Below are 20478 nucleotides of genomic sequence, written 5' to 3' on the forward strand. Positions count from 1 at the left end.
AGGTGGGAAGACCTGACCTCTGGGTGATCGCAGAGGCTGCCAGGAAGCCAGCAGGGCTGGGGGCTGCTCTGGGTTCAGCCTCTGGAGACAGAGGCGCTTTGGGGGAGGTAGGCAGACAGCGCGGGCCCTCAGGCTGAAGTGAGGTTCGCGAGACGCTGGGCGGGGTCAGTGGGCAGAGATCAGGGGCTGGCCTGTCCCCAGCTCCGTGGGGCTCACCCCTCTCCCCAGACCGCCTTGCCTTGTCCCTGCCGGCTGGTCCACCAGCTTGAAGAAGCCTGGGAACACTGCTGGGAGGGCCCCGAGTCCCAGGCCTGGGTGAGGAAACTGCAGCCCAGGAGCCCCCTTTGCCCCAGGTCTCTCGAGGGCCCTCCTGGCCTCACCATCCGGACAGACAGCGGAGCAGACAGCATTGTGAGTCCAGCTGGTCACTCTGGCGGCCGGTGCTCCTGACCGTGAGCGCCTCAGGACAAAAGGAGCTCCAGGACTTGTGACATGCTGCAGCCTAGGAGCCACCCAAGCCTCAGGACCCAAGATGTCCTGCCATCAGACACTGGACACTGATGTGCTGACCGGTGCTGGCACTGGGGGTGTCCTGGGATCCAGGGTGCCCATCCAGAGGGCTCTGCAGACCCACGAAGTGGCCAGCAGAGGGCGTGTGGCCTAGCCGCCAGACTCCAGACACAGGTCAGGGTCACTTGGGACACACGTGCGCCTCACACAGCCCAGAGGCGCAGCCCCTCACACACACGACTGTCAGGTCTCGGGGTTCTTGTCTGGACCCCAACCACCCCTCATCTGTATGCCTACGCCAGACTCCCTGCACCCAGTGAGCTGCATGCCCGTGGCCCCGCCTCGAGGACCACCGAGCAGTCGGGGCTCTGTCCTAGGTCACAGCTGCGGAAGGGCAGGACACAGCCGGGCGCTGGCCCCTTGCTAAAAAGGGTCCTCTCTGCCTTCTGGGGGTGGCATAACAGCCAGTCTCCTGGCTGCGCACCCCCTCTGTCACGTGCAGGTGGGGATGTGGCCCCAGGAGCTCCCGTTCTGACCCCTCCCCACCCCTCCATTCCACCCTGCCCAGGTGAGGGGTCCCAGCAGAGCTCCAGCGGCTGGATGTGGAGGCCTGTTGGCAGGGCCACCTAGCTGGGGGTGGCTGCTCAGCAAGGTGGCAGCAAAGGTGGATGGGAAAACGGGGAGGACACATAGACCACCACTGCTCGTAAGTTCCAGAAAAGAAAGCTAAGCTGGGCAGGGGCTTGGCTTTGAAGCGTGTCTGCTGGTCAGTCCCGTGCGTTAGGCAAGGGTCTGGGGCAAACATGGTGGAGGCTGGCCAGGAGACTTAACCCGGTAGAGGACACATGGGTCCCAGATCAGCCTGGCCTCCTGGAAGCTGAGTCTGGCTGGTCCAGGTAGAGCTCAGCCTAGTCCTGCCTCGCACCCAGCTGGCCAGCTAGGTGAGTGGGCGATGGGGCTCAGCCAGGAGTATCTGCAGGACAGCCACACCCCACCCAGAGCTGCCTCCACCTCTCCGGCCTCAGCCCACCCACCCTGAAGCACCGCCTGGGACATGACAACCCACAGGAGACCACGGGAAGACAACTCCAACTCCAGACCCTCCACTCAGCCACTTTCTTCAGTGGCTTCAGGATGCAGGCTCAGGTGGAGGGCAGATGCTGTGCGCCCCTGGCTGCCCTAGGCACAGGGTCTGGGGAGTCTCAACCCAGAGCCAGACGGCCACTGGAATACAATGCGCCTGGTGGAAGCTTGGATGACAGTGACACGAGGGTCAGCAGATGAGGACTGACCACCACCTCGTACCACAGACCAATGGGGAGCAACTGGGCACCCCATTCGTACTTGACCGTAGGAACAGCGGTGGCCGACCCACAGTAGCTCAAAGCCGGGTGCCTCTGGGAGGATGGAGAGATCAAACGACAGAGGAGACAAGAGGACAGCCAGCGGGGTCAGCTAATGCTCGTGGGAACAGAGTGCTGGAGCCCGCCAGGCGCAAACTCGCTCTGTGCTCCCAAGGCCCAGCCGTCGCGCACACCGACATCCTGGCAATGCCTCGGAACACCGACGGGCAGAGCCCAGGGTGGCGTGGCCCAGCCCTTGCCCAGCGAAGGCCCCACACTGCTCCACGATGGCTCAGGAAGGAGGCCCTGGGGAGCCCACCCTGCTGTCACGCCGCCCAGGCCTGGCAGGGGATGGACGCAGCTCACAGGGCACTGGGCCTGCCTGCTGCCTGGACCATACTGCACTCGAGAGTTGTCTGGGACATCCTGGGTGGGGGCTGCCACCGGTTTAGCGGGCACAGCTGAGTCCAAGCGCTGACAACAGCTCAGGCTGGGCGTGGGGGACAGACGGCAGCAGGAGTGCTGCTGTCGCAAAACGTTAGCATTTGTCTCTAAAACCTTGGGCATTTCCTATGAAAACACAACTCAAGCAGAACGAGATCAGGACACTCACGTCTCACGTCACAGACGCAGACCAGCACTCACAGGAGGGTGTTTATTAGAGCGTGCCAGCCTGCAGCGGGGACCTGCTTTGGACGGTGCCTGCAAACCCAGGAGGGACGCGATGGCAGGCCAGCGGCTGGGCCTCCACCCCGCTGTGGCCATCGAGTGCGGGTCCCCACGCCCCCCTCGTGGGCCAGCAGTACCACCCCCAAGGTCCTGCCCAAGGCGCTGTCTTCATACTGCGACTGGGATTTCGTGGGTCAGACGGAAGGAAGTGCAATGAGGGCCAAGTGAGACTGGGCCACTGGGGGCCAGGGGCCTGCCCTACCAGTCCTGGTCGTCCCAGCCCTCATCCACCTGTGTCGCGGGAGGCACCGGCTTCCTGGCAGCCTTGGCCCTGCCCTCCCCCCAGGCCTCCCCCACGTCGCTATGGTCACTGCTCTTGCTGTTGGACGCAGAGCCCGAGCCCCACACATCCCAGCTGTCTGAACTCCGCTTCTCGGCCGAGGCGTCGGCGCACGTCCAGCTGTCGCTGCTCGGGGATCTGTGGGCCTTGGCGGGGTCATTACTCCCAAAGGTCTCCCAGAAGCTCTGGTCCACAGCGCTGCTCTGGTACCCCTGGCCGTCCTGGGGTCTTGGAAACAGAGGGGGCCATGAACAGCTGTTCTCGAAACAGGACATGGTCCCAGCGCCTGGCGCGCCTAGCGTGCCCTTGGCACGGCCCCAGGAAGAGCCCACCCAAGCCCCATGGCCATTCTTTCTCCGGGCCGGAGAAAGCTGGGCTCACTGCAGCCCCAGGAGGGCACCCTGGACGCGGACCCTGGTGGGCATACTCAGACCGGCCTCCCGCCAGAGCCCACTCTCTAGGCCCATCCAGCATAAAGGGTGCATGACAAACAAAAAACATGGGGACTCTGCAGGGATTAAGGAAAAACGGAAACGCAGAGCACTCAAGATGGCCAGCTTGGCCCAGGGCCTACCAACCCAGTCACGCCATGTAAAACACCAAGCAGTGTATCAGGAAGAGAGTGGTGCCATCAGCAAACGTGCCCCATCCTGGGAGTACGGACCGGCAGCGCCCACCCAACTGGCCTCTCAGCAGCCACCGCCCCAGGCCCGGCCCACGGCCACCTGCCTATCAGACCCCCAGGGTCCCAAGCATGAATCAGAGAAGCCGCCCAGCCAAATGGTGTCCCAGCAGGAGGGCCCAGGCACAGGCCCAAGTGCTGGACTCGGGACTGGCTACTGAGGGGGCGGCTCTGCACCCACCCAGACTCCACGGACGGCAGGTCAGGACGGCCGCCCTCCTCAAGGGCTCCTGCTCCCACCCGCAGCCCGACCCATCCCTCCCTCCCGAGTCCCCAGCGGCAGTTCCCACAGGGTCAAAAGGAGAATTGGGCCACTGCACTGGGACCCCGGGGCCGCTCGAGTGCTGACTGCCTCCCTGATACCCTGTGAGAAAAACACCAGGGAGGGAACCCATGCCAGCATGGGTCCACCATACCTGTCCGAGGAGTCATCTGCTCGCCCAGAAAAAAAGGTGGTGACATCCCGCCATCCCCTGCTGCCAACCCCCTGGACCTGGAAGGAGACAGAAGGAAGCTCGGCCTGGGCTCACACATGCACACATGCAGTGAGAGCGTGCCAAGGCTCCCTGCCGTCACCAGTTCCCCCAGGTGGACTCTGCTGGCAGGCAGGACCCCGGGTCGATGGTGAGGGGCCGTGGCCCTCAGCGAGACAGGCTCCCTGGCAGGCACAGGAAGCAGCCCCCCACCCCCGCACTGGGAGGCAGAGATGGCGGGCAGGCGTCCCCCGCAGGAGAGGGGGCCAGCACTCACCACGGGGCAGTCAGCGGCAGCAAGAAGAGGGCACAAGGAAAGAAGCGACAGGTTAGGGGCTGTGCTGGCCATCCAGCCGTCCCCACATTCTCCAGCTGTCAGCACCAAAGCACCTGCCTGACCTCTCACGTCTGAGGACAGGGGCGGCCCAGGGCCGCTCTCAGTGTCAGCGCATGGGAATGTGGGGACCACCAGCTGCGGCCGCACATAAGGCGGGGCCCACCCTACCTTGGACGCCAACTGAGAAACCCCACTGGTCACATCATCAAAAATCTTTCCCTCCTTCACCTGGTGAATTAAACAGTGTCGTCAGCCAAGGGGCAGAAGCCTGCTGCTCCTCACTGACAGGACAACGCCCGCCGGTGCAGAGCGCCTGGTGAGCCTGCCTCGCGGCTGTGCCCCCCAGCCCCAAAGTGACGACACACCCCTGCTGCCCTATGCTGCGCCTGCCCTTGGGGGTCTCCCATATCACCCCAATCTCCCCGGGACAGGCTGGCACTGCTCCCAAAGTCCCCAGAACACCAAGAGCTTCTCCTGCCTAGTCTGGGCCACCCGGCCCCAGCAGGGGGACCCCTCACCAGCAAGGCAAGGCCAGACTTCACTGAGCCTGGGGACAGGAGCCCATAGGGACATGGGAGTGTGAGGGACACGGAAAGCACAGGAGCACAGGGAAAACGAGCCAAAGCCCCACCCAAGGCACTGGGCTCCCAGCTGGCCTGCGGGGGACTCATGACGAGCCTGTCCGAGCGTCCAGCGGACACCGGCAGTGCATTACCTTCTCCTGGGCGGGCCTGAGAACGTTCTCATTCAGACTGTGGCCCAGTTCTGACGCCTGCGTGAAGGAAAGACGCCATGAGAGGAAGGTGGGGAGCTCCTGGGCAGCGCATTCACCCCAAGACGAGGAACAGCACAGCAGCACCCGCTTGTGGGCAGCGACGGTGAGCCGCCCAGCAGCACACAGGAAGCGGCCCCACTCTCGCAGCAGCTGCACAGAAGTGGTCCCCAGGCACCTGGCCAAGCAGAGGCCAGACCACTGCCCAGGTGTGGGAAGGGGCCCAGAGACAGGACGGCACAAGCCCGCAGGCCCGCCCTGTGCAGCCACCACCCCGAGTCGCCCCATCAGAGCCCGGTCAGTCCCGTGGGGGACGACAGCATGTGCCGAGAGCAGGTAACAGGCTCCCCCACGACGCAGCCAGCACACACTCATCACCAGCGCCGTGAGGCCTGCCTGCTCTGTCGCAGGTACTGTGGGGGCTGGCTAGGGGCAGGGAAGGGGACGGACCGGAGATCATGCTCGGGTGGGGGAGCGCTGGGCCGATTGGGGGACCGTGAGAAGGGACGCCAGGGAGTGGTGGCCCCAACAGAGGGGCTGTCAGGCTCTCACTCCTGGGTAACACGCCTTTGAGCGTGAAATGGAAACCCCGCCAAGTAGCCCGAGGGGCCCCAGGCCATCAGCGCCCCACAGGACAGTGTGCAAGAGCCCCAGGCCGGCGAGAAACCCTGAGCGTGGGCACACGTAAGCACAGCACAACAGGCCACAGCTGGGGCACAGCACAGACGAAGGGGCATGCTGACAGCAGACAGGGGGCCTTACCAGCTCTGGCTGCTGCTTGGAGCCCCAAAACTGTACCGAGCCGGCACAGGGAGACAGGGGAGAGAGAGACACAGCAAGGCGGTAGGAGCAGCATGGGGCAACACCAGGAAGCACCTCGGGACGTGTCCTTAACGTCACGTTTCCCACAGAATCACCCAACGGCCCCCCCAGGTCCTGGGGCTACCTTCACCGCTGCTGGACCTGACCGCTTTCCACCCCCAGCCACCTTTCAGAATGGTGTGAGCGAGTGCAATTCAGGGGCCCAAGTGGGGGGCTCATAGACAGAAGTGGAGCAGGGACCCTGCGTAGGGAGGTGACAAAACACCCCCCAGCCAGGTGGTGCCCCCCTTTATTCAGGGCATGAGGGCAGGTCCCAAGTAGCCCTGAGCCATCCTGGGACAGCCCTGCGGCCGCTGCCTTTTATGTGAGTCCTGACCAAAGCCCCAGAGGGAGGGCCAGCCCAGAGTCCTGGCACCTCGTGGGGATGGCAAGGGGCCCTATCCAAGACTTGAAGAAAAAGGGCTCAGGCCCGAGGGCCGCCTAAAAGGGAGAAGGCACTGCCCAGGGACAGAGGTCAGCCCCACCGTCTCCAGGAGCCGGCTCGGGGGTCACAGCACAGCCTCAGGGACACTAAGCCTCCTCCTGCCCAGCGGTGCAGACCGCCTGCTCCTCCCTGATGAGGGGGCCAGCTGCCCAGCGCCCAGGCTGCAGTGGACGGGGTGATGGTGTGAGCCCGACCCTGAGTGGGGCAGTATCTTATCCCACCTCCAAGCCCACAGGCCCCCAAGTAACGTGCGCTGGCGCAAGCTTGGGGGGGACAAATCCGTGCACGGGGCCTGTGGGTGCCCCAGCTGCACGCAGCATGTCCCCTCCGCTGAGTGCGGGGCCTGAGGACACACCAGGCAGTGCCACTTGAGGGCCCGAGGCCAGATTAACGAGCACAGGGGCAGAAGCTTCCTCTCACCTTCTGACTCGCCTGGGACCCAAACTTTGTAGCCTGAAAGGAGAAGAGACGGGCTTTCAGACCAACTGTCCCGCCTTGGCCACGCACTGGGCCGCGTTCTCCCCAGGCACAGACACGCGGTCCCGGGCCTGTCTCCTGAGGCCACCAAGGCACCGGAGCTCACCCTGCTGTGGCTCGGAGGGCCCCACCAGCCCCGAGGGGCCCAGCAAAGCTGACCATGCTGCCACCCCACACTGGAGGAAGGCCAGCAGGGAAGGGGTGCCCCTGCCGTGCCCAGGGCCAACTCTGTCCCACTCACTCTGGGTGACAGGTCCCACAGGCCCACTGGTCAGGGCTGACCGCCCCAATCCCACCTTCACTGGGCTTTCCCACAGCCCTGCGGGATCCAGCTTCAATAGCTAATCACTATGGTGACAAGGAAGGGAAAGGCCTGGCCACACAGTCCAGCTGAAAGGCCCCCGGCTGCAGCCCTCCTTCAGGGACAGGGCCTCGCAGAGAAGCCACAGGGCTGGGCCAGGCAGTGGTGCCGGGGGGCCGAGCCCTTCCACAGCAGGCTCCACCCAGGGCCCCCTCCAGGCAGCTGGGGGCATGCACGGCACAGTGGCCCACGAGGAGCAGTGGTCTGTGGGACTTCACTCCAGCCCAGAGCCAATCCCAGATTCCCTGGTTGTCCCTGGAGCTACGGGCACCCGGCCGGCCCCAGCCCCCTGGCGTTGGCCCTCGGCACTCCTGTGTGCCCAGGGTCAGAGCAGCAGGAACCTGCTGTCCCTGCCCAGGGCTCTCGGCCACGGCCATGGCCACGCCGCCCGGCCCACGGGCTGTCCCCCAGGCTGACATCCTCAGGCCGCTTCCCAGCCTGCTCCTTTTCTCCGGGCACTTGCCTGCGTCACTCCCAGGAACACAAGCATGTTCCCCTTTTCCACTCGTCTGTCCTGACAAAACCCCCACACCCTCCCTTGGCCTCAGGCAAAACTCTGACTGTCAGACTCCTCTGAGACCCGGAGGCAGAACATGAGGGGCCACAGGGCCACCACCTCCTGCCCCGGGCCTGTGCCAGCACTGTGGGGTGGGGGAGTTTGGGTCACCATCTGTCCCCACTCAACACGGTGTCTATTCGAGCCAGCTCGTGTGACACGCAGGCAGGCAGGGCTGTCCGTGCAGAGAACTGTGTGGCTCTGGGAACTCTGGTTGGTGGCAGGGCGCAGCCCTAAGCGTGGGGGCGGCTACTTACACCCTCCTTGGCTGCCGAGGCGAACTTGCTGGCTCCAGTGGCAAAGCTGCTCCAGCCCTGTACGGAGACAAAAGCCATGTCCAGTCCCTCAGTGACGCCCAAGAGGCTGCTTTCTGACCTCACCAAGGTCAGAGGAAGGGCGTGGAAGAGGCAGGCCTGGACCACAGCCCCGCCTTCAGCCTGTGCCTGCTTCTCCTGTGGCTCTCGGCACCCCGGCCTCCCACGGGGTACAGGCCTGGCACCCACTCGGGGCAGATGCACCCTGGGGCAGGGGGCACTGTACCCTGCTCTCCTGCGTTCAAGGCTGTTTTCTCCTAAGGCCCCAAACAAATGAAAGCTGTATAGGAAGGTGTAAGTGCCACCAGAGGCTCTCCTCCTGAAGGAAACCCCCAGGGAGAGGTGCCCGGGAGAGGACGGCAGGCACCAAGGGAACTGCGAGTGAAGACCGGCTGACACGAGGACCACGGAGATGCGACCTTCGAGGGCGGGCCTGTTTCTAAACAGACACCCCCACAGCAGGCTTCCGGCCCAAACTGCCTTTCTTCCCTGGAAAAGACTCAGCAACCACTGTGCATAACATGAGCTTGGGCCCAGGGCTCCCGCTGACCCTCCCAGGCTCCAGGGTGCAGGGCTGAGGCTGGGTAACGGGTGCCCCATGGGGAAGGCAGTTGTAAACAACTCTCAGTGAGAAGTGCATTCGTTTTTGGAACAAATTGACATGGCTGGAGAAGACGGTACGAAGTGGCAGTGAGAGCCCCACTGTGTCTGACTCAGACCCTACGGCGACAGTTGGGCGGGGACTGCTTCCGTGTCCCCCTGTACACCCGCCCTCCTGCACTCGCTTTGTTCGCCCCCCACTGGAGACCTTGTCCCCCCAGCATAAAGAGCCCTTCCTGCACGGTCACATGTGCCAGCGCCCACCAGTGCCCCGGGCAGACCCTTGAGTGTCTGCAATTATTAGTATCACTGTCGAGGACTGCAATGAATAAACACCATTTTTTAAAAACAGTAAGTTTCCCTGGAAAATGATGGTTTAAACTGGAGCGGCCGAGGGGAGGTGGGACATGCCATCCCCAGAGGACACCGAGCCCGTGCAGCTTAGGCGCATGTAACCTCTGCCCCATAAAGCTCATCTTGCCCGGGCTGGCGGCAGGGCAACGCCGTGAACCCACACGGGCTGTCAGGAGGGCTGCCCGGCGCCGCGCCGGGGGAGAGGTCAGCCACGCAGCTTGCTCCCAGGGCCTTGGAGCTTTGGAGGAAACGCGTCGTTATAGTCGACACACTGTGCATGTCACCAGAGCGAGGGCGTGACTGAAAGCGCCGGGGATCTGAGCCACACGGAGCGTCTGAGGGAAGGGGAGGGGCCCCGGGACAGCGTCCTCACCGAGTACAGGGACGACATGGCGTTATTGAGGAAGTCGTCATCTCTCTTCTGAGGCGGTGCTGTGTTCCCAAACCCCACGTAGCGACTCTCCTGGGCCCTGACAGGGACACAAGCAGCCACCGTGCTGCTCCTGAAGCTGCAGGTGTGGGCTGCGCCCAGACCCCAGGACAGGCCCATGGCCCAGCCGGCCCCAGGACCCCCTTAGGACATGGGATGCCCCTGTTGTCCTGCAACGGCAGCACACGGGGGCGGGTTTCCTCAGCTCCCTGGAGACCTTCCTGCTGCACCCAGCCAGGGAGCCCGGGCAAGGCCCCCAGCCGCCAAGCAGTGTAAGCTGACGGTTCCGGAGATACAACGCTGCAGGCCAGGCGGTGCCAGGAAGGGAAACATACTCTCTCCTTCTAAGCAGGCTTCGTCTCCACTCCAGACCCCCTTCACGCTGGGCAGGCCTGGGGCCAGCAGCCGTGCTGACTGCACGCTCGGGTGCACAAGCCACAGGCCTGGCCACCCGCAGGGGCGGTCCTGCCCCGAGGGGCCAAACCCTCCACGCTGGTCAGCCTAGCTCCCCGCTGCCCTCTGCCCCCCGGCCTCACCCTTGATAGGAGCTGATGTCCTCGTTCAGCCAGTCCTCAAAGGCCTGGTCAGAGAGGGTGGTGGAGCTCTGCGGCCGGCCAGGGGCTCTGAAACAGAGGCAAAGGTCGGTGTGGCCACCAGAGGGCAGCAGACGCCCACCCGGCACCACCTGGGCCTCTGGGAAGGCCTGTCAGGGCTCAAGCCAGCTCACAGGGAAACACCGGCTCCAATGACGACGCAAGTCGCAGGGGGACCACCCTGGGACCAGCGCGCCCACAGCGTGCCTGCGCTCTGGGGAGGTGGGCAGCCCTCAGACAGGACAGAGCGGGAAGGTTCTGCAGAGCCGCACAGAGTTTGTGGGCACATGTCAGGAATGACCGGCCCTGGGCTGACGCCTGACATTTCCCCTTAAACACGTCTTGAATTTTTACTAAAAGCAACGTACAATGTTGTTTCTCCCACTGACTTTTGGGAAGAGCTCACAACTGGCTGTTACCACAACAGCATGGGACACTGGGCTACAACTGAGAGCAGGACCCCGAGAGCAGGGGCCAGATGACCCCTACCGCTGGGCAGTGGACGGCAGCGTCCTGGGCTGGGGCGGGGTCCAGTTCTGAGCGGGCGACGACTCCAAAGACCACTGTCTGCCTTCGGCCTCAGTGGCCACCTGCCGAGGGGACAGGGGTCAGAGGCCGCACCCATCAGTGCAGCCTCCTGGACACAGTGGCCGTGGGCTGGGGTCTCTGCCTCGTGCGAGCACTGTCACCGGGCCTCCCTCTGCAGTGACACTAACCCCAAGTGCCCAGGACCCACCTGTGTGTCCCCCAGCAGGCACCGCTGTCCTCAGGAGTATTTTAACCAAGATGGATGGAGGCGAGCAGACACCACACCCTCGCAGGGGTTGGGGAGAAAGGCCCACCCTTTATCCATGCTAACTATCAGCCACCTGCTATCCCTTGGGTGGGACGAGACGAGGCCGCACGCCCGTGGACTGCATACAGCTGCCATGGCTATGCCAGAACCCACACAGGAATCCCAACTCCTGGAGCCACTGAAGCCACCAACGGGAGCACGTGGGGCACCGCCGGCCAGCCTGGCAGGCCCTCACCTTGTCTCTGAAGAGGGCCGCAGCTTTGCTGCTGTACTTCTCCTGCAGGGACCAGCCGGGGTCAAAGTCCTCCTGAGATTCCAAGAACTGCTGGAACTTAGCATTGCCACCAGCTTTCATTTTCTCGAGCTCAATGTCCTTCCACTTGTCCATGGTGGCAGAGCGCACGAAGCTAGAAACCAGACGATCGATCAGCCTAATTATGGTGAGCTAGGTACCCAAGGGCCCCGCCCCAGGCAAGCTGGGGATCAGACGCCTGTCTTCTTGGCACGGGCACGCTGGGGACATGCGGAGTGGCCAGAGCGGGGCACTGACCTGAGATGCACCCCGAGCCCGCGGTGTTTCCCCGAGCACTCCAGACAGATCCAGATGCCATAGGTCACGCTTACCCACTGAGGGTTAAATGCACCACACTCGAAACACACCTGAGAAAGGGGCCACGTACCACTCACCGGGGTAGCTCAGGCCAGGTCCCAGGAGCCCCAAAGACCCAATGGGTGGCCCCAAGAGGGAGCAGAGGACAGGCTGGCTGGGGGACCGACAGTGACAGCGAGGGATGGCTCTGACGCTGCAAGCGACTCCTGAGGATGCGAGTCCTAACAGAAGCAGCAAAGAAATGCAGACACTCACGTTGTTCTCATCCTGCACCCTGATATCCTTGAGAACTTTCCTGGTCCTTGGGCTGGCCATGCTGCTGCAAAGAAGAAAAACAAACTTGAGACTTACAAACAGGTCACTTTACGAGAAAATCGGTGGTCAGTGCAAGAACACTACAAAACACAGCTTCAGAGAAGAGAAGTTCGGTTAAGCTGCCTGGCATCGACAGGGTGAGGCCGCTGTCACTGCAGGCAGCGCTGGGGACCGCTGACAGAGGAAAGCTGTTCTCCACACCCCGAGAGCACCAAGAGCAGGTGGACGTTCCCAGGCCAAGGGCAATGCAACCATGCGGGGCAACATAGGTGTCCCCTTCGCTTAAGCATTACGCACCCCACAACTGCATAAGTTATAGGGAGTCCTGTCCTCTAAAAACCTTCATTCACAGCAAGGGTGGTCGTTAGTAAAACACACACAGATTGATTACCCCCTAAAGGGCGACACACAGACCTGGGCTGACAGCCTTCCAAGACAGGCAGCCACGTTGTCTGCACTGCACACCTACCCTCCCATCCCTACTGCGCTGTGGGGGGTTGGCCCTGACGGACATGTGAAGAGCATGAAGAGACTGGCTAGCAGGAGGGAGAGAGGTGACAGGTGGCACGGCCACAGTAGGGCAGATCTATCCCCACGCCTCACAGGGACACTGCTGGGCAATGGCAATCACACAGCTTGGCCTGAAAAAGGCACTTATTTCTTTACATATCTCCTTGCTTTCGGAAAATTCAACTTCAACCTGTGGCCCACTGAATTCATGACCGGGAAAACCAAAATAAAAGATTCTAGCAGGAGGAAGGGGGTGGGAGCCAAGCACCATGTTGGGCATCACCGCGGGTCGGACCTGGCTTCCAGGCCACCTCTACCACCTCCAGCCCACAACCGGGTATGTGGCCTTTCTGAAGTTTGCCCTTCACTCGACTGTGAATGGAATCTGTGAGCTGTACCCTGTAACTCACGTGGCACCACACATCCTCTCGAGAACACTCGTCAGAGCTGCGTTCCTGCACTGCTGGACACCCCACACCGCCACCTCTCTACCACTTCCCTGCTGCACGGAAGGGAACTGCTTTCCTATCAGTGGTGCAGCTGGAGCGTCACGCTGAGGGGCACGTAAAAACTAGAGGCAGCTCCATCCTCTATTTCACCTTCAATCATAGGTACGCAGAAACACGTGATTCATTAAGGGCCCCCGACTGTGCACACCACCAAGCCTAAACCTGGAGCCCAGGACTCTAATGTCCCTCAGTGCCCACTTCTAAGCCAGATGAAGAAATAAATGTTTGTTTTCTGTATTTGATGGAAACAAACCAGAGCTCAACTGAGGTTCCTTTTTGCCCAGGAGTTCTCTGCACTGCATGTGACGGTCCCCAGAAACCACCCGACCTCAGGAGCAAACACATGAATGCACAGTCCTGCCCGGTATGGCCGTTGGCCATTCCACCCACTCTGGTGGAATGCTGTCACTCCATTGAGCGTGTACTCTTCCACAGCACGAAAGGCAGAAGTGGGCAAACACACACATGGTGAGATGCCCTGGGGGGTAGAATTTACAAAGCCCTTTGCACACACTGGTGTCACGGTGGCCACAGGAGAGCCCCCCGCGGGCGTGTGTGTGGGGCTGACACGCACACCTGCCCGATACAGGTCTCCACACCGGGCGTCGCAGAGCTGTGCCTGCCCGCAGAGGCTGACGTTTGGCCCACTGGACACAGGCACACAGAGTCAGCACGGGCGCGGGCCTGCTCTGCATTTCTCAGCGTGGAAAACAGCAGAGTGAACATCTGCAGAACCACCACAGAGAGAAATGTGTGAAAAGTGAGTGGCTTAGCTTGGATTTAAAAGGACACCCCCTCCCCGCCCTCACCGCTGGTTCTGGATGTCAGAACCGTGGAGTTCCCTGAAACGCTGTTCGGTGCAAGCAGCTCCTAACTTTGAAAAGCTTACATGTTGATTCATCTTGGAAAACGATCTAAGAAGCCCTGCTTAACCCTTCAAACCACGACGGCACAAGGAAGCCTTCCCTGCGAGGGGGCAGAACTTCAGCCAGTGTGGGACCCAGCGAGGACGCCGCCCCGTTCGTAACGGGAGCCACGGGTCAGGCCGCAGGCCGCTCGGTCTTTCGGAACGTGCGAGACGAGAAGGGGCGACGGCGGCGCACGGCTCGGCCCCCGGACAGGCGCCCGGCTGCGCGGCCGCGAACAGCCCGTCTCACACGAGGGGAGGCCCCGGGAGGCCGCCAAACGGACGCCGGCCGGCAGCCCGGGCTCGGTTCCCGCCCCTGCACACTTGGTTCTCACGACCGCGGGTGCCACGAGCCTGCTTGTTTTCACAGGCCAGACGGAAGCACGGAGCTCTCCTACGCAATCCACGCAGACGGACACTGTCTGCCCTTCCCCGGTGTCTCCTCGCCCCCTGAAGACAGTCACCCGCCACGGGCGGGGACGGACGCCGGGCGCGGGGCCGCGCTTCCCGCTGACACGGAGCCCGCGCCCGCCGCCCCACTCCGGCCGCGGGACGCCCCCTCCGAGGGGCGCGGGGCCCTTCAGAGCCGCCCCCCGGGCCCGCGGGGGCAGGGCCGACGGGCAGGGGCCTGGGGCCGGCGGCGAACGCCAGGTGCCGAGGGGGCAGCTTCCGAGGCCACAGGGCGCCGGCCGAGCACGCGCGGTGGGGCGGGGGCGTCCGCCGAGCCGCGCGCTTACCTGGCGGGCGGGCTCGATCCTGCGCGCCGGCTCGGCCGCGTTCCGGGGGCTCGGGCGGGGTCCGGGCCAGGGTCGCGCAGGGGCTGCACGGAGCACTCTCGCCGGCCGCCCACCCCGCCGCCACCAGCTTCCGGCTACGTTGCGCCTCCCAGGGCATCACGGGAGGCCGGGGGCTGCTGGCAGGGGCGGGACTTCCGCTCTGCAGGCCGGACCGGAAGCACCGCCCCCTCCTGTCGCCATGGGGACGCGTCCCTGCGCCGCGCAGATGCCAGGTTGGCCCGGGCGCCGACCGGAGCAGGAGGCCCGCGCGGACAGCCCTGGGGCCGGACTCCCGGTCCTCTTCGCGTCGCTTCGCCGCGTCGTGGTCGGCCCTGCGGACCCCCAACGCTGCTGCGCGGGGCTGGGTTAGCGACTGTGTCAGAACTGGCGGCCTGGGGACCGCCGGCCATCCTTAACATGGACACCGAAGTGCGTTCACGCGCGTCGTCAGGGTCTGGTCGAGAAACTGACGGCCTGTTCCAATCAGGATGATTCGAGGACGGCTTGTTTACGCGGGAACTAGTTAGGAAGGTGTGCGTGGGTTTAGGGAAACCACAGGAATTCCGCCGGGGCAGCAGGGCGGTGACGTCAGGAGCCTCCGAGGACAGCGAGGAGGGAGAGGGGCTGGGACCCAGGAAGACGAGTCTTTCGGGCCTCTGCCCAGAGGAGCTGTCGTCTTTGTCTGAGGGCATCTCCAGCCCACGGTGGCCAGAAGGAGAAGCCACAAGAATAAGCACCTGGCCTCTCTGGCCTCTCACCCTCCCATCTCCCTATTCGCCTCCTGTTGGCGGAGCCCATTGGTGTAGTCGGGGTGGAGAGGGTGGGGGTGGTGTGGGGGCAGCTGCTCAGAGAGACAGAGAGAAATGAGAGAGGGGGAGGGCACACCTCACACAGCCGGTGCAATCCGGCTGTGCAGCAGTGTGAATAGTAGGCCCCCAAACACGGGACATGACTGCACCAATGAAAGTGGTCTCTGAGGGTATAATTGCAAGCGGTTGTCAGTTACTCCTTCGTGCTTTTCTGTATTCCGCATACTTTTAGGGATCTGTGTAACTTGGGATGGTCAAGTATAAACATTTTTACATTCCACGACTGGTACAGCTCGGTGAGTTTGGACAAACGCATGCCCAGCGTAACCTCCACGACAATCAGCTACAGAACGTTTCCATCGGAGGCAGCCGCTGTTCTCATGTCTAGCCTCATACCTCAGCTTTGTCTGTTCTAGAACGTCACATAAATGAGACGTGCGCTATGTACTTAGGACTTCCTTCGGTTAACACGATGGTTGTAAGACCCACCCATGTTGTGTGCATCTATTCTCAGTATTTCATATAAATGGAATCGTACAATATGTGACCTTCTGTGTCTGACTCTTTCACTCAGCATCATGTTTCCAGGGTTCATCCACATTGTAGCACGAATCAGTGCCTCATTCCTTTTTATTCCACTAAATGAAAATACCATTTCATTTATCCATTCACATAATGGTCACTGGACTCATTCCTAAGTTTTGGCTATTATGAATAAAGCTGCCCTGAAACCCACGTACATGTCTTTTTGTGGGCATATTTTTTATGTCTCTCACTTAATTACTTAGAAGTAAAAGTGCTGGGTGATGGGGTAGGTGTATGTTGAACCTTATAAGAAACTGACCGCCTTCCAAAATGCTTGTATTATTTTGTATTTCCACCAGCGGTCTGAGAGTTCCAGTCGCTCCACATCTTTGTCAAAACTTGCTTTTGTCAGTCTTTTTATTGCAGCCAGTCTAGTGGGTACCAAGTGGTATCTCATTGTAGTTTAATCTGCCTTCTCTCCATCACTGGTTGAGTGACCTGAGTGCTTACCTTACCCCTCAGCACTTCCAGCCTACCCTGTGCCCAGCTGAGCATAAGCACCCTCCTGCGTCCGGGGCCACCCCACGGGAAGAGTCACCAGTTCCTGCAGTAAGAAGCCACTGGCACTCACAGAAATGGCAAGGGCTGAGATGGTGTGGACGAAGCACCAATAGGGTCTACACAGGTGGTAATATGAGACAACACAGATATCGGTGTAGATTTCAGATCCTGTGGTTGTGCCTGTGTAGGCTCCACGGGTTCAGAGAGCGAGAGGCGAGTGCTGGATCAGTTAGTTACAGTGGGCTTCCTGGAGGAGGCAGGCTGAGAAGGATGAGGTGTTGAGAAGGAGAAGAGGAAAAGGGAAGGCATTCCTGGAAAGGGCACATTTGGCACCGACTACACCAAACAAGCAGTGGAGGCTGGATTTCCAGTTTTCTGATCAGTTTTCTGAAAAGGCAACCTTCCACCCACCCCAGGCTATGGGAGCTCTGGGGCTATGGCCACCTAGAGAGCCAAGACTAGAGGGGTGGCCCTTCCAAGGACATGGCGGGCCTACTGCTTCAGAGCCTGTGCGGCAGCCTCTGCCTTGCTCTGTGGTCTCAGGCTCAGTCGGTGACCACGTGACAGAGAAGATTACATGCTCATGCACAAAGGCAGAGTCTGGGCAATGCAGCGGAGAGTGCGGCAGCAGGCAGACGGAAAGCATTTTATGACTCCGTCCAAAACATGGGGATCATTTGTTGTACTCTCAGAACTGCCAGCAGCCCATTAATTTTCAGTTATCATATGTAATGTGATCATCTTTGTGGTTTCCTCCCCGGGGATCCCGAAGTTCTCAATGTGATTAAAACAGAAGGGAATTCAAGGGCAGCCAAACGAAAGCCTCAGTGTCAATGGTTGCACAGAGCTGGAGGGTTCCTGGCATTAGCCAGGCCTCACAAGAGGAACAGGAACGAAGCCACTGCCAGCCAGGCATGAGAGCAGGTGGTCTGTGAAGTCGCTGTGGGGCCTGGGCAAAAGCGTGACTTTTTCCTGGACTCAGTTTCCGCATCTGTGAAAGGAGGTCTCCAATTCCCCTTTCAGACCAGGGGCCCACATGTCCTGAGCACTTGCCAAAAGTCACTCCCTGGGCTCGATAAGCCTCCTTTAAGCCACACAGCAAACCTGCGTACTCTTTCTGAGATGAACCCACTGTTCAAGGGAAGAAACTGGGGCCCACAACAATGAAGTAATTTGCCCAAGGTCAAAAAGCTAGTAAGTATGGAGCCAAGGTTTGCACCCAGCTTCTGCTCTGTCCTCAGAGCAGAAGGAGGGCGAGTGGAATTCGGGCCTGGTGGAGTGGCCCATCCTGCGCTCTGATCCGAAACCCAGCCCCAGTCTCAGAGCCAGAACCACGCTGGTTTGTTTCCAAACACTTGCAAGTAACAGAGAAATAGTTTGTGGGGCTGTGAGCGCTGGTTGTCAGTGGCCCCGTGGGGGCCCCACAGCCTGGTCAGCAGGTCTAGGGGGTCCACCAGCTCTGGCAGGGGTGGCAGAGCCTGAAGAAACAGTTGGAGCCACACAGGGCTGGACCTGCCAGGCTGATTTTCCCACGTCAAAACATGGACTGTGGCACTTTTCGCACCCTGCTCCAAGGAGCTCTTCCCTTGTCAGCCTCTGGCTGCAGGTGCACATTGTAATTTCTCTAAGTACCTTCCGTTGTCATCACTGTTACCATTCTTGCTACTATGTTGCCTCAGCCCCACGGTTGTGCAATGATCTCTGGCGTAGGCCCCCAGAAGTGGAAGCTCTGGCTGAATTCTGGCAGATCCTCCCAAATTGTCCCCAAGGCCTTGGTACCCAAGCGCTGATGTGAGCGTGGCTCTTCCTACGACTTCTGCCAGGCCGGGCATCATCAAGCTGCTTGTCTTCGCCATGCCAGCAGCACATGTGAGTTTTCATTTTCTTAATGGTGGCGGGGCCAGGCACACGTGCACTGGGCAGCGTCCATCCCCTCCTGATTCCTGTTTGTCCTCTGCCCATTTGTGTCTTCTGTTGATCACCTTCCACTGCCAGCTGCTTCCTGAAAGAGCTTTGCCCCACATCTGGAGACCAGAGCCTGGGCTTGGTTCAGGTCTGCTGGCCGAGAGGCCCATCTCCTGGCCCGGGCCTGCTGAGCGCTCAGACACAGCCCCACGTAAGAGGGCCTGTGGCCCCTCTGCTGCTGCCTCTGACCGATGCACAGGGAGAATTGGGGACTGTGACAGAAGGAAATGACAAATGGGAGGAGCTGGGACGTGTGACCCTGCTCATTTGAGAGGCTGTGCTCCCTGCAGCAGCGCGAGTGTCGCTGGAAATCCCAACCTGTCGTTCTGTCCTAAAACACCCAGGGACTTGCAGCTGTGCGGGGTGACACTTGGTCACACAAGCTAAGGAGTCACAGCCAAGAATGTATTGAGACTGGGCCAGCTTCTCAGATTACCAGCCTGTTGGCTCAGATTTGGGACTATGGCAGTCAGGACCCCACCACCCCACCTCAGCCCCTCCTACGTCTATCTTAGTCGGGAATCTTTCCAGAGTCTAATTGCTAGAGACATAAAACCCAACCCCAAATGGTTTTAAAAACAAAGGAAAGTGATTGGCTCATGTGATGAAAAGGCCAGTGGTAAGTGGCTTCAGGTGAGGCTTGATCCAGCAGCACAACAACATTGCCAAGGACGGTTTTCTCTGTCTCTTTGCTCTACAGTTCCACTTTCATCCTAAGGTCCCAAGGCTGCAAACTCCCTGTGTGCATCCAGCGGGAGAACGTGGCTTTGTACCAGCATCCCAGCCAAAAGCCTGAGAGTCACTAGCTTGGGTCGTGGGTCCACCCCTAAGCCAATCAGAGGCCAAGGAGTGGAATGTGCTGACCTGTGGCATCTGGGAGCTCCAGCCCTGGAGCCCTGCAGGAGGCTGGTTTCTGGAACTCTAGGGACCCCCAAACAGCAATGTGAGGTGTTGGGGAGCCAGAGGGCAAGACACTGGAGAGCAGGCGGCCCACACATCTGCACTTTGAGGCCCATCTCCACACTCCATGGGGCGAGGTGAGCTTTCCGTGTGGGGAGCTGAGGTGGGTTCAGGGGTGCAAGCCCTTTCGTGTGGGAAGTGCATCTGAACACTGTTATCAGTGGAGGTCTTTCCTTTCAGGATGGAGATGTTGGAGCCGCCCCCCTTTGCTTTTCTGCCGTGAACTGGAACGGACCAAATATTCTTTCAAAGGAAGAGCAGAGCCCACACCGCCGTCCACGGGCTGCCTCCCACCAGGTCCGGTGGGGGTCAGACTGTCCCTGCCGTGTAGCTGTGGGGCTCAGGCCCCACATGTTCTGAGAGTGTTTGTTGATAGAAATTTCTCCAGTGTCACCTGGAGATTTTGTGCACATGGCAGTGTGGTGCAGGGGCCCTGCAGATGTTTCCATGGTGATGAGGCAACTCCCGTGCAGGGGCAGTGCCCAGGAATGGGGTGCAGACCCGCTTATCCTGTTGTTCCAGCCGCTCTGCTGGATGGGTGGGATGGGAGTGTAGGAGAGCACCCCAGAACCTCAGCCCATCCTCTTCAAGTGTAATGGTTGAATGGCGGCCCCAAAAGATATGTTCTAATGCCTGGAACATGTGAATGGACCTAATTTGGAAGAAAGGTCTTTGCTGATGTGGCTGAGTTAAGGACCTTGACGTGAGAGATCGGATTACCTAGGTGGGCCCTAAATGCCATCACAAGCATCTTTATGGGAGGCACGCAGAGGACAGAGGCAGAGATTGGAGTGTAGGGCCACAAGCCACGCGCCACTAGGACCATGAGAGCGGGAATCAAGGATGCCCTCCCCTGGGGCGTCCAGGGGGCATGGCCTGCCCACACCTTGATTTGGGACTTACAGCTTCCAGACTGTGGCACAATAGATTTCTGCTGTTTGGGCCCACCCAGTTTGTAATAAATTGTCACAGTTGCCACAGCAATTTAATACACCAGGTTCATTATGGAAGAAAAAAGAAAGAACACACAAAGTCCTGGTCAGAGGGAGCTCAGTCCTGCAGCTCTCTGAGTGAGGCTGCCCCTCCCGGGAAGAAATGGCCCCATGCTCGTCCTCACA

At 60.7% G+C, this 20478-nt stretch overlaps 1 protein-coding gene across 27 annotated transcripts; it reads right to left on the bottom strand.

Moving 5' to 3' along the window:
- Positions 1-2454: 2454 nt before the first annotated feature.
- Positions 2455-14659, bottom strand: ARFGAP1 (ARF GTPase activating protein 1). 27 transcript variants are annotated; one of them, XM_081034331.1, is made up of 14 exons: positions 14502-14659; positions 11779-11842; positions 11464-11573; positions 11149-11320; positions 10607-10707; positions 10061-10147; positions 9468-9564; positions 8084-8140; positions 6853-6885; positions 5889-5918; positions 5070-5126; positions 4523-4582; positions 3961-4037; positions 2455-3090 (listed from the first exon to the last, which is right to left on the bottom strand). In XM_081034331.1, the coding sequence occupies exons 2-14, from the start codon at positions 11836-11838 to the stop codon at positions 2781-2783; spliced, it is 1251 nt and encodes a 416-aa protein (XP_080890457.1). In that variant the 5' UTR covers positions 11839-11842; positions 14502-14659; the 3' UTR covers positions 2455-2780. The 27 variants fall into 27 exon arrangements, with proteins under 27 accessions (XP_080890457.1, XP_080890473.1, XP_080890450.1 ...); XM_081034347.1 differs by having other exon boundaries at positions 4295-4582; XM_081034324.1 differs by having other exon boundaries at positions 5889-6002.
- Positions 14660-20478: the final 5819 nt, after the last annotated feature.

The sequence above is a fragment of the Rhinolophus hipposideros genome (genome assembly GCF_964194185.1).
Source record: "Rhinolophus hipposideros genome assembly, chromosome: 22".
NCBI lineage: Eukaryota > Metazoa > Chordata > Mammalia > Chiroptera > Rhinolophidae > Rhinolophus > Rhinolophus hipposideros.